General features: G+C 50.1%; 1 protein-coding gene across 3 annotated transcripts in view; it reads right to left on the bottom strand.

Annotated features, from left to right (window-relative positions):
* LOC105189266 (phosphatase and actin regulator 4) overlaps positions 1-12229 on the bottom strand; it is a 354456-nt gene extending 342227 nt beyond the window's left edge. Inside the window, exons 1-2 of one of the 3 annotated variants that reach the window (XM_025300902.1) lie at positions 12196-12229; positions 9562-9642 (exon numbers count right to left, since the gene is read on the bottom strand). In XM_025300902.1, coding sequence (XP_025156687.1) covers positions 9562-9642; positions 12196-12214 — 100 coding nt within the window. In that variant the 5' untranslated portion in view covers positions 12215-12229. The other 2 variants (XM_025300901.1, XM_025300907.1) reach the window with 2 other exon arrangements.
* Between the last annotated feature and the right edge of the window lie 1664 nt (positions 12230-13893).

The following is a 13893-nucleotide window of genomic DNA, read 5'->3' as shown; positions in this document are numbered from 1 at the left end:
AAGGAGAAATCGAAATTCCGTCGAGAGCAACGGTACGCGAAGCCATAGCTGCCAAACTAGCGCCTCGCAGCTACAGACGAAATGACACGGAAAACGAAATGCAAATTGCTTTTCTTTTCAGCTTGGCCGCGCGCGGTGTATGTGTGTGTGTGTGTGTGTCTGTCTGTATGTGTGTGCCCGAGATTTATCGAAGATCCCGGATGCAGCTCCGCGCCGGGATGGCATCTGCAACTTTTCTCATGCATACTGTCTCGCGTGGCACGCACCGACACGTCGTCGTCGTCTCCTGGGAGATTCGTCTTGTCCGTTCCGGTTGACTGAAGAGCGATCTGAGCGGGGAGCCGCCCTCGCCCTCGAGGAATTCGTCGCTCAAACGCGCGATCTTTTAATTAACTTGCACCTGTCACACCCCACCGCCCATTGTCGTTTCCCATTCCATCGTACAAATAGCCGAATAATATCCCGGCCATTGATTTTACATAAAAGTTTGAACATCAACGGCGGTAACCGCGAGGCGTCATCAATTATTCCGACGCTCATCGTCCACGAACGACACAAAGAATCGGGCCGATCCATGTGATGTGAAAATAGCGATCGCGCGAAGGGGATTGTTTTTCAAGTGGTGAACGCGAGAGGAAAGGAAGGAGAGGACGAGAGAAAAATACCGATAGCCAATATATCAGAATGTACTCGAAACGCGCGTTTATATCGCGCGGCCAACACTTATCTCGATTATTATTCCTCGACACGCCCGTCGATTATTTCACCGCCCTTAATTGACGTGTGATAATAGTAATACGGCATAATTAATCACGGTCGTTCTAATGATTAATCGCCCTTCACAAAATAACGAGATCGGCTTGAGTGACGATAAAAGCCTTCGCATACAAGTTCGACGCGTATCTATAATATATAAATTGGTGTATTATACAAACGAGAGAGAGAGAGAGAGAGAGAGAGAGAGAGAGAGAGAGAGAGAGAGAGAGAGAGAGAGAGAGAGAGAGAGAGAGAGAGAGAGAGAGAGAGAGAGAGAGAGAGAGAGAGAGGGAGAGGGAGAGAGAGAAGGAGAGAGAGAAAGAGAGACCATACACCGCGCCGGGGTGCAGTCTATTATTTCGCTGCCGCGCAATAATTACGGATATTTAGAAAGGCGTGTTGAATTATCGTCGAATCGTCGTTTATCGCGGCTGCGTTTCAAGTTACGCCGACCATCGGCCCGCTCGTTGATTTACGACCGCGACAGCGACACGACTTCCGCGTGGACGACATTGTTTCTCTTTCCCCTTTTTCGCGACGAAATCACGAATCGAAATGTTGGCCCTGTTTGCAACCCCGACTGTCCAACATCTATAGATTCCGGACGGAATGGAGGGTTCGTTTGTACAGAAACTAAAGTTCTATTCTGCGCTTCTGAATGGCAGAAAACGCTCAATTTGCAGGTCCTTAAGAGCCTCTGCTTCCCGGCAGAGCTGTAAGGTTCGATCGAATCGAGAAACAAGTCGACGTAGACTTCGGGACTATTGAATTAACACGAAATGGAGGTCGAAAGTAGGATGCACATTCCGTCTCGACACGGCGGTCGCGACGAATCGATCTCTTCTCTCGTTACATTGAGGTACAGGCCGCGCGTATAAAGGAACGCAGGCCTTATAAATGCGGTCGTGACGTACGTATCCGGATCTATCTGCGCAAAGGAATGGTTTTTTAGACGATATGGATTTCCATGCGTCGTGACGCAGCGACTCGTCCAAGCGCAACGATCGCCGGGCACAATAATAACTATCGATTCCGGTGCTATTTATGCAACGTCGCCCGACGACTTGTAATATTAAAGATCCTTCCATTCTTAATCGGAGGAAACACTTCGAGTTTCGACTGAGCGAGACGTCGTCTCGCTCTTTATCAAGCGCGCTCCCGGTCCATCCAACCTCAACCCCCTTTGCGTTATTTTATAGTATCTACTATTTTGTAATCGTCGAAATCGTAAGCACACACAAACCTCGCTTTTCCCTTAAAATGTTATCTTTCCGCGCGTCAATTATCTGATAGTTCATCGCCCGAGCTGAAATTTTGATTCTGCAATGACTCGCAAATTTCGTCGAGTATGGAGACGCAATAAAGCGTACCGTTATACCTCGGTGTTGCAAACTATTATATTGTCGTTTAATTTTGAAAAAAGAAATTGCCTCACCTTTGATATTCGAGGGGTTATCGCGATATTCCACATTTATCCATTCGTAATTTCAATAAGCAATATATATGCATGCGCTCACTCGACCACAGATATAACGTACCTCCGATGAACAAATATTAAATAATCCAATAAGGATTAAGTAGGTAAAAGGATATTTTCGTTTTCATAGTCTCTCTTCTTTTTTTTTTTTTCTAAAATTGAAAGTGAAAATCTCGATGAAATTTGAAACTTAAAACAGTCAACAAGGATGCGGCTGTAAATGCAAAGATACAACAATTGTGTGTCCAATAATGTTCTTCGCCAACAGGTATTTATACAACAGGGAGCATTATTTGACGTAAAAATCACTGGCGAGATTTACACGAAAGTCATTCGTTCATTCATTCAATATGTGGCTCTGAGCAGAATTATTACACTCCTTCTCTTACGCCAATCACGATTTTGGAAATAAAAGAGAAACAGGGACAACGCACGCATCTCGGGGACCTCGAGGGACCTCGGGGATTGCGTACGCAATCCCCAAGGTCCCCAAGAAAAATATGCGTAGTTACGGGAATCACATCCAACCGACCACGGAGGCGAACAAAAGACTCTATTTACACGAAAGTCTAGAAGCTATGTTTACAAATATCAAGTGTTTACAATCTTTCAGAGCGTAAACAGATGATGAGATCGTTTTCGTATGGAGCGGAATGAAAATATTCGGGAAGTTTGACCTCCGCCACGGAGGTCACGAGTGTTTCGAAGGTGTTGATTGTGCGATCCGCTCCGGCTAGTCAATGCCGGTGACGGGTGATTGATGGTGGAGATGACTAACGCTATTTTCCAATTGTTTTGGGATTTTCACGCGCCGCGTGCTTTTACGCGCCCGAGATTCTACGAGTAACACGGCGTGCATTTATCACTTTTGTCGGGTAATTGAGGTACTTTCTGCTCGCTCGGCACCGCGTTAATTGATACTCTCCCGCCGAAACGTATCGCTGCATTAAGTATTGATATTTAATCTGCAAATTTTTTACGGAGCTTTCCAGCATTGAAAAATAATAACGACAAAATTATAGAAACAAATTACAATTTGTTATTATAGAAACAAACAATTATAGAATAAAATTCGCTGTGCGTGTTTCATTTACCCTATTATTCGTCCATATTGGTGGCTTAATACATTTGCTCATCACGCGTGACTTTTGCATCGTCCAAATAAAACACGACAACTCGTTATATATATTCTCGGAATTCCTCGTCGAGTTCGACGGGATTTGCAGGGTAAATGCGAGAAACGAGAATTCCGACCCGGAAGTCGACGAGCGAGCGAATCCGAGAAAAAGAAACGAACAATTTGATCGCGAGCACACACTCGAGAAAATCTATGTTCGCACTCACCCTGCGAGTAGATCGGGAACTCTCCGTCGCTGTGGCTATGGGTGAGCATCCCCGTGGAGTAGAACTGCCACAGGGCGCGTTTCCTGTTCTCCTCCGACGTGCCTGCGAGGACCTCGTCGTCGTCGGCGAGGCCCAGCAGGCTCACTACCTCCGAGAGCGACAGGTTGGCGATAACAGCAGAGTCGTTCGCTTTTACCGGGGCGAGGCTCCGAACAGTCGATTTAAATGGATGATCGCGCGTTTACGCGCCTCGATCCATCGTACCTGACGTACGTTTTCGCAACGCGCACACACGTACACAGACGCACACACTCTTTCTCTCTCTCTCTCTCTCTCTCTCTCACACACGCACGCACTAATCGCGCCACGCGCGCTCGTCTTCTCGTCTTCGTCTTCGCGCTGCGACACACGTGTGGCAGGACTTATTCCCGAGGTGACACACTGATGGAATTTATTCAACGTCGCACCCCGACCGAGCCGCGACGTTACCGCGCGATGGCCGACCGCCTGTCCGTCAAATCTTCCCGTCAGAACTGCGCACGTACGTACGTACGTACGTACGTTCGTTCGCTCGTTCCTCGTACGACTCGTTCACATGACCCGGGACGCGCGTTTTAACGGCACCGAGGTCGACGACGACGACGACGACGACGACAACGTCGACTGCGCTACACGTCCTGACGATGTTATATCATTTCACCGTGATCGCGACCGAGCGCAGTGGGCACCCAAACGACAATGGATCGGTAGCGCCTTGGAAATCGGAAAAAGATTGCCCTCTTCGTACCGCCAGAGGGGTGGGAGATAGGGGAGGGGGAGAGGAGAAAGTCGAAGCGCCGATAGGTTTCTCCGCGGTGTAAAAGCGCGCGAGGTTAATCATTCGAGTTAACGGCAGCGATCGGCAGCGGTCTCGCTCCACCGATGCTTCACCTCCTCCTCTCCTCCTCCACTTCGTCGTTCGTTTCTCTTCTTTTCTCTTCCTCTTTTCCTTATGTCTCTTTCCTCTCCTCCCCTATCCTTCCTTCACTCGCGGTCAGGAGCAAGCGGCTGGAAAATCGCAGGTCGCGCACGTCGCCTCTCGCCCCAATCTCGCGAAAATCGCGGTCGTTCGAATTGAACACACTTGTGCGTAACGAGCGCGGCGCTCGATGCAACGACGTTTGACCTCGATACAAATTACCTGACCGAACGGACGCATATTATATGGCGATTGAAAGCGCGACCGGCTTTGATGGCGCCGGGAGTTTGTCCGCGGCCGTTATTGCGCGGGAGCGAATCAATCGCAATGCATATAATTAGCGCGTAATTTCGATTTCAGATTATTATTTGAAACGATATCGCCGATAAATATTCATGAGGCGAGCCGATGCTTCGTGCAACCGGCACTGAAACAGAAAATATATTGCAAACGCGCCGGGGAGATATTTTGCAATATTAAAGGTTCATTCGTACACAGCGGCTTCGCGGAAATTCTCCTACAAATCCGCGCAAAAATATCCGCGACAAAACACCTCTTTCCCGCGAAATAAATGTTACATTCCCCCGCCTCTTTCCCTCTCTCTCTCTCTCTCTCTCTCTCTCTCTCTCTCTTTCTCTCGTTGTCTCGCTCGAGCTCCGTAATCACTCATCGTCATTATTAGGATGAATAATACTGCGCGTTATCGTTAGCACATGTTATCCGATTAGCCCGAGTTATCGAAGCGGAAACGGGAAATGAGCCTCCGCGATGCCGTATTCGCCGATATTTTTCTTTTCTACAAAAAGATATACTTGACGTTCGCGCTTTTTCGACACAGCAATCTCATTTACACCGTGTCCATTTTCGCGCGTGTGCTTCTCGACGACGAAATGTCCGATGAATTCTACGCGCACGACTCCGATGTCGCGCGTCGGATCCGCGCCGCGTATCCGTTATTTCGCTTTATCAAATAAAAATCGCGAGAGCGGCGCGAGCCGTCTCCGAGGTCGACGTTCCCATTTCTACACGTGTAAATTAATACGTCGCTATTTCTACGCTGAAGCCTGCCGGTTGATCGATAGTTCGCGAGCTGGAAGGGTCCAACGAGAAATTGAACCGCGCCTTTGTTGGCGGAGAGAGAGAGAGAGAGAGAGAGAGAGAGAGAGAAAGAGAGAGAGAGAGAGAGAGAGAGAGAGAGAGAGAGAGAGAGAGAGAGAGAGAGAGAGAGAGAGAGAGAGAGAGAGAGAGAGAGAGAGAAAGGACCACCCCCTTCAGGCAAATCGAAAATTCGATGCTAATAGCGATCTTCGATTGTGCCCTACGTTTTAGCTTCAATTCACACAGCTCTATTCTCTCTTTCCGAGGTATCTGACGTGCGGCAGTTGACTGTTCCAATTTATCGGTCGCACAATGTCGATCGCTTTCTATCCGCGTTCTCCGCTCGATCTGCTCGCCCGCAAAAGCAATTCGCGCGAGTCACTCGCGGGGCGCACTCAATTTTATTCTCACTCACCGCTCGCTGCTCGAATGGTCCAATCGCCGGACGAGAGAGAGAAAGAAAGAGAAAGAGAGAGAGAGAGAGAGAGAGAGAGAGAGAGAGAGAGAGAGAGAGAGAGAGAGAGATTGCTGGGAAAATTAATGAACCGTGCGCGAGACCGCGATGCGGACTACGAAGAAATCGCACAGCACGAAATGCACATCTTCGAATGCGATTGACCAAAAGCGTCCAAAAAGAAATTAATTAGACGGTCACATTGAGAAGCGCGTCGGAAGCGCGCGAAAAACTCGCGGAAACCAGCCGGCGCGGAAAGGCGAGCATCCGCGATCGCGAGGATCCTGAGGACCGGACCGATCGCGCGCGTCGACGACTCCGACGAAGCCCAACCTGTCGTGTCGCGGAACTCAAGTCTCACTCAAGTCGCACGAGATTCCCCGTCGTCGTCTCGAGCTCGCCGCCGACGACGTTCGCTCGCGAGATCGGTCCCGTCGCACGCGAACGGCAGAACGAACGAGCGCTTTCGCCACTGCTCGCGGATGTGCCACCAGCGACGCTTCGACTTTTGAGGCTCGCGAGATCCCGGACACATCGATCAACTCGATCGGCGATCCATCGCTGAGTCGAGCGCGCTCGCGTATATTTACCGACCACTTGCAATATCCTCAGACGCCGGCCGAGCGTCGCTCTCGCCGATCCGTCATCGTCGACGCCATCGGCGATCGGGAGATGATTCGGGAGATCGCTCTCCTCTTTCAATCGACCTGATCGATCACGAGCGCTTCCTCGGTCACACCAGCATCGTCCACACCACCACGCACCAAACTCTCGCCCTAAATCCGGGCGCGTCGAGGCGATCGTCGGCGCGGCTCGGCCGAGATCGACGTGCCGCCGCCGCCGCCGTCGCCGCTGTCGCGCGCGCGAGAACGTTCACAGGTGAACCGGAAACCGAGAGCCCGAACGACCGATCGCGACTACGACGGACGATGGGCGACGGCGACGTGAGCACGCGGCGCGCGCGTCCTATACGTGCGAACGGAGCGGAGCGGGAAGGACTTTCGTCCAGGACGGGTTCGATGCGCGCACTGGGGATGAGAGAGAACCCAGGGAGCAACCCGGCGCGACGGAGAGCGAGCTTCGGCGCCGGGAGAGAGCGAGAGAAAAGGCCGGAGCGAGACAGCGCGTCGGCCAACCCAAGTGGAGAAAGGGAGAGCGAGGGCGGCCAAACGGCGCAAGCTTAAGCTTCGCTACCGGGCTTCGAAATACGCATATCGGCCACCCGGTGTGTGTGTGTGTGTGTGAGTTTGCCGTGAGGAGAGAGCGTGTCTCCCGAACGGGGGTATTTGGAATACTGTGTGACTGTCGCGAATAAAAATACTTTTTCCACTGACGTTGTACGCGCGCGCGCGCGCGCGCGATTGCGCTTGATTCGGCGCGGGATTCAACGCGATTTGCAACGTTACCTCGCTCGTACGTATCGTTAGCGTGAATCGAATTTTAATCGTCGCTTAACAAAGGAAAAGCTTTGAATTAAAAAAAGAGGAAAAAGAGAGAGAGAGAGAGAGAGAGGGAAAAACCTCGATCAAAGACCGACGGAAAGGGAGCAAGCGGAAGCAACTTTCAATCAGGATACATTTTTCCTCATATTCCCGTATTTCAGACAACACGAGTGTCTAAAATATATTTCAGGGGTATCTAAGAGAACCGGCTATATCTTCTAGACGTCTGAAAAATGCTCTTCAGATATTTATGTAGTCCAAAAAGAGAGAAACTGAGTTAACGTGACGATAACGAGCCGAACACGCTTTAGTCGAAGGAAACGGGATTTCCGGTTCTCCAAACGGAATCTCGTTGACAAGAAGCCGAGATTCCGTCTCCTTTCCGTTCCGAGGAAGAAACGCACGTCTGCTTCGTTCACAGTCGCGTGAACTTTTTGCTCCGCGTAGCTTTTGAAAAATACGACGCGGCTGAAACGAGTGTCGACGGTCGCCTCCTGCGAAGCTAATGTGAGCGAGATTATTTCGGCTGCGAGACGTTTGTCTCGGACTTGACTTCGATAACGCGATCGTAATACGAGCTCTCAGGTGTTGCTCTCGGGATATTCAATCAGCCGTGGACTCATCGGAATGTCGCGTAATCCTCTTATCGGTGTGACGTAACAGCCCGATACTTCCGGCCGATCGCGTGCGGCACGCGAGTCTACTTCCGCGACGCGTCAATCGCGAGGAGTTAAACAAGATTGCCTAAGCGCGCGCGGGCTCTTTCGGCCTGCGAGGGCCAGATCAGGGCCAAGGTCGTCCTTTCGGCATGGAAAAGTAATCGACCGGCGCCGACGTAATTTACGAGCGCTTCGACGCCCCTGCGTTTCGCCCCCTCGACATTACTTATCGACTGCCGCGGAGCCCAAGTTCCTGAAATCAGAACCGTGTCGCTCGCCTTACCCCAAGGTGTGTCTCCTCGAGGCTGCCCGAAGGGTGGAACACGCGAGAGTAACTCGCGATGGCAAGTTGAATTTATGATGGGATTTGCGGGTATGGAAAGGAGCAGAGGGAGAGAGATGGAGGAGAGAGCGAGAGAGAGAGAGAGAGAGAGAGAGAGTGATTCCCCTGTCGGGAAGCGGACGAATCCCGCGCGAATAATAACGACGAATGACAAGCGAGCGTAATCGCGCGAACGGCGCGAATGGAGACCGTCTCCTGGAGGAAGCGCCTCGTGCCCGAGCTCCTGCTGGTACTGTCTCGTCTTTGACAAAAGCTACCGATAAATCGCGAACATTCCCTGAGCGCCATTCTTCCCGCTCTCGCCGAATTCAGGAAAATAGGTATTTCATCATTAACAGCGAGCGGCGAGCTCTTTCGCCCCGGATTCCGGAATTTCCGCCGGAATATTCGCAAAGACAGATATTTGAGGAGATCCTCCATAAAATTCTGGATTCTCTCCGCCGAGCGCTCCTTACCGAACACGATCCAATTTACCGCGTGGGTAGAATATCCGCGAATAGACGCGCACCGCGCCGTGTGCCCCTCCCCTCCCTCTCTATCTCCTCTCTCTTTTCCTCCGTTGAATATCTACAGCGCGATCCACTGGACCATCAAGTAAGATGCGCCGGATGAAAGATCTTATTAGGGATTTCTTCCGACGTTTGCACTCTCGGATGTGTTTCTTTTGAGCCGCTGGAGCTGTTCTCGATAATGAGCGCAGCTCATTGACGGAGAGTTTTTTATAACGTTTCTCAAAAGATTCGGAGGCGATTTGATCGCAGTTAATAAGTGCGAAGTCGGAGCAGCTTTCGAAGGAAGATTTCTTCTTCACAGCTACGTGCCGCTGACGATCCACTTAATCCGCGAATAACCGCGGAATTGAAGATCTAATTCGAGATATCCCCCCGAGATTCGTTATCGGGTGTAATTTTAGGGCGATCCGTCGTCGGATCGTGTGGTCAATAAGGAACGCGGAATCGACGTCGGCTGAGGATATTTTCGCAAACCTCATTAAATAACAACGTCATCACGATGTAGGACTGCGACTCACCGGTATCGCCGTTACTTTGCGTCTTGGTCTGCTCGTTCTCCGTGGTCTCGCTTGTCGTCACGGTCTTCGTATCCTCCTCCACTGCAAATACACAAGGAGCTTTTCAGCATAAGCGACGCACAAGTGTCCGCAAATTAAAAGCTGGGATGCGAGGCACCCCAGCTTGTAAAACGTTCGCGCGCGGTCACGTAGCATCCTGTCGTTTGGAAAAAAAAAAAAATATTAAATTTAGACCGATAATGGCTCGAATACGAACGATCAAGCGGGCGGATTGTTCTCGCGACTAAAGTCGCGGATGTTTTACGAAACATTGCCGTTAATCTGCTAATAAATTCGGACTAATGCAAGCATATCGAATATAACATTCTGCATGTAAATTTATGCATTGTTTTTTAACTCGCAGGCTTAATGGAAATTATGTAAATGTTCGCGTAACACAACTCTCGAATGTAACGCGGAAACATTATTCAAGATTTATGAGACGGCACTAATCCTCGCGGAATTGGCTTCGCATAGCGTCCTCTGTGAAGGATCGCGTGTATCATAAGAGTAAACAAGTATCAACAATCTTTATGGTGATATGCATTTGAACATTAGTATTTGCAATTATTTTTCGTTCCCGTAACACGGTCTCGGGATTGTTGACAGAGAGAAAATATTTCGTAAAATATTTGTGCAACGCGTGTTACCATCGTAACGGTTGGCAATTGCAGTCGTGATAATACCAACCGCCACGTCTATCTGACACGTGATAAATAAAGATATTTTTCTCCGTACGATATACGTACGCAAATAATGTTTTCACGCGCGTTATGCGTACGCATTGTAATCTCGGCAAAATCAGACAAGATCACTTTAAAAATGTTATCCAGCGTCGATATAATCGCGCGCAAAGCATGAAACCTCGCGATCGCCGCTGCAGAAACCTCGTCCTGGAGGGAACGTTAACAATAAGCAATAATTCGCAAAATGCATCGTCGTAATTTGTCACAAGTGCGTGTGTAACAATAAGCACAAGTGCATAAGTGGTTTGCGACAATGGCCGCGCGATAGCGCTTGAGGAAACCGCAAAAATACCGATGCCAAAATAAAGGAAGGCGAGACGGTGCGCAACAAGTCCAACACGACTTGCCGAGAGAGAAACTCGTTACATTTTTTTTTTTTATATCTCTCTTTTACGGCGGAACGTATATCCCCGTCTGATTCATTTGTGACATCAGACACGCAGGGAGCGCGTAGAATATTTCGCGGACTACGTAAGAAATGTCTCGGCGGAGAAAGGAAAACCAGACTCGCAAGGTTTGCTATCCCTGAACGGTTAACAGACAACGTTTCCGCGGACGAAGGAGTAATGCTCCGATGAAAAATAAAATATTACGTTGAGAACGTTCGAGAACGGTCTGCAGCGCGATCTTTGTTTATTTATTTAAGCACAAATTCTCCGCTGGGCGGAAGAAATAGTGCAGTTGATCGAATTATAAAAGTCACATTTTGAGGAAGAATATAAGAAAAATAAGATAAATAAATAAATTGATGAATCGCGTGAATATATGGTGAACTTTCCAAAGATTACACGGCTCTACATCATTGCACAGCACACTCGAGATAACGATACTTGATCGATTACGATCGACCACATCGTGCTGCGCTGGTTGTGTCACAGCGCCTGATTCAGATAGACATTTCTCAATCACCTGCCTAGCAATAATCTTTCCATCAGGATGGTAACACTCGACAGCTGATCCCGTACGTGTAGTCGAACACAAAGAAGACGTGAAAAAGCAATCACGATCCTACAGCAATCGTAAACATCATACATCACCGAACAATCTGCCCCGTTTTAACATCGTGATATTTCCCAAACACACGCATCAATCTGTCAAACGAAGATCGCGATATTCAGCCGAAAGCTATTTACGTAGCCAATACCCTCTATTTACCCCGTCCAATTATCGGAATTGATGATTCAACAATAATAGTCATAAGCTCCTGCTCCCTTCGTTAAATGACAAAAAGGCAGGGACAGTCAAGCCCCAAATCACACATTGATACGCAATCATTGACTACACCGGACAGGCGATATCGCATCGCTGAGCGAGCGGTTTGAAACGAGCCATCGAGCCAGCCATTAACAAAGCACGAGTGCACGAGAGATACCATCGCAATCTCGTTTGCGCCGTATTCGCCATCGCCAGAGGACAAAAGACGAGGTTTCTAACCTATACACGCAGACTCAAGCCCAGCCGAGACCCACGAGAGCTGCTCGCGAGAGCAGCGGGGGGCGCCAGGGCGCCAGGGCACCAGGGCGCCGCGATACGCGCCTGTCCGGCATGCAAGAGCGCTCCGTGCCACTTGTTGCATGGCCGCGCTTGGCACTCGCGCATTTGAATAAAACGGGTTACGAACTGGAGCGCGCGCTGCACGCTGCTTTTCGGGGGGCTACGTACCGGGACGGCCGGAGGCGGCCTCCTCGTCCCCCTGGGCCACCGATTCCGGAAGTGTCGACTGTCCGTGGGAGGACGCGGCACCGGTCACCGCACTTGACACCACCGAGTCGCACGTTTCGGCCATTTTCAGGTTAACCCACCTCGCGTTACAAAGCGCACGGCGCAGCACAGCGCGGCGGCCACTTACCTCGAGCCTCGACGCGCATTCGAATCTCTCGAGGGGCCCCGTTTTCGAAACTTCCACGCACGCTGGCCCGCGTCACGCTTCCGTCACGCGTCGTCGTCCCGCGAGATGGCAGCATCTACACGACGCCCGTCCGTCCGACATCTTGCGGGCGAATTTGAACGGCGCACGTCGCACCGTTGGGCGCGAGAGCTCCCGTACCGACGGTAACCTCTCACGTGGACCAAGTGCACACTGACGCGACCGAGAAACACGGAATGGCGAGGCGCGAAAATATAACACGAGCGAACCGGCAAGGCTACGAAGCAAGCGCTTCGCTTCGCTTCGCTCCTCACTCGCACGTGTGTGGCACCCTTCGACTATTCCCGACTATGCTCCGCGACGATTCCGAGTATCGCGACACTTTGTCGTTAATCGCGCATTCCCGCGGACTGACTTTTGCGCCAAAACTATCGCCCGTCACCCGACTACGCGCAAAAGCCGCTTTAGATCGCCAAAGAGACGCGACGCGACGCGAACACGGAGCGATCGCGACGAAACACGACGACGCTCAATGGCGAACGACATGAAACTGCCGCGTATGGTCACGTGACGCAAGTATCTCAATATCTCGAGCGATGTTCACTTTGTTCACTTCGTTTAGACTCTCGCGTACGATCGCGAACGTAATGCCAATGATCGAGAGCGAAGTCGCGTTTAATCCGAAGACGTTTGCACTTAATCTCGAAGCGTACGCTTCGGCGAATAGTAATAGGAGTGCACTCCTTCCACTTTTCCACTCCCGAAAGTGCGAAGACGATACCGGTGGAAGCATCGGATAACCTACGTCACCCAATCGACACCGCGGTCTTTCCGAGAATCGTCAGATATAATCCTAAGTCGTGCTACGATAGGTTGATTTTTGCACCAGAACGATCGCCCGTTATTCAACTCGGCACTCCCGACTCGTTCGTTGATACGTACGAAGTAGCCTCTTTCGACCGGTGAAAAGAGGCGACGAACGCGGAGCGTTCGCGACACGACGCCGAAGTACTCGCGAACGAAACGTAACTGCTTCGTATGGTCACGTGATGCAAATATCTCAATAGCTTCAGCGATATGCTTACTCACTCTGCTAGATTCGAGCACAATCGCGGGCATAACAGCAGTGACCGAGAGCGATCGCGTTTGATTCAACGATATTTTGGCGAAAACTCGAAGCGTACGCTTCGGCGAATACAAACGAATGTACTCGTCCCATTTTTCTCGGAAATACGGGGGGTCTGCCAATAATCGACGCTGTGCAACGGACATCGGCCCAGAATATCTTGGAACATCGTCTTTCCTAGTGTCTCGCAAGCCAATTTTTCAGCAGAACGATCACTCCTCGCTCAATTCGACACTCCCCGACTTTTGTTGACACACCAAATCTTCTTTCGACTGACGAAAAAAGGCGACGAACGCGAAATGTTTGCGACGCGACGCCGAAGTCGCAATATAACTGCCGCTCATGGTCACGTGACGTCAGTATCTTTGGAGCAAAAATGTTTTTACCGATGCCCTCAGATAATATCAATATATTGATTAAGATGTGTTTCTTTTATTTTGTTTATTTTAATATTTTGCGTATCAAAATTGTCTGAAGTGTTATGTGTAAAGTTGGAGAATTTTTTCTTTTTACTGTCTTGTTGCATATTGTAACTATATTGAAACATTGGAACT

Source organism: Harpegnathos saltator, unplaced genomic scaffold, assembly GCF_003227715.2.
Source record: "Harpegnathos saltator strain DR-91 unplaced genomic scaffold, Hsal_v8.6 scaffold39, whole genome shotgun sequence".
In the NCBI taxonomy this organism is placed as follows: Eukaryota; Metazoa; Arthropoda; class Insecta; order Hymenoptera; family Formicidae; genus Harpegnathos; species Harpegnathos saltator.
Note: the sequence above shows the minus strand (reverse complement) of the source record. Positions and strands in the feature narration are given on the sequence as shown.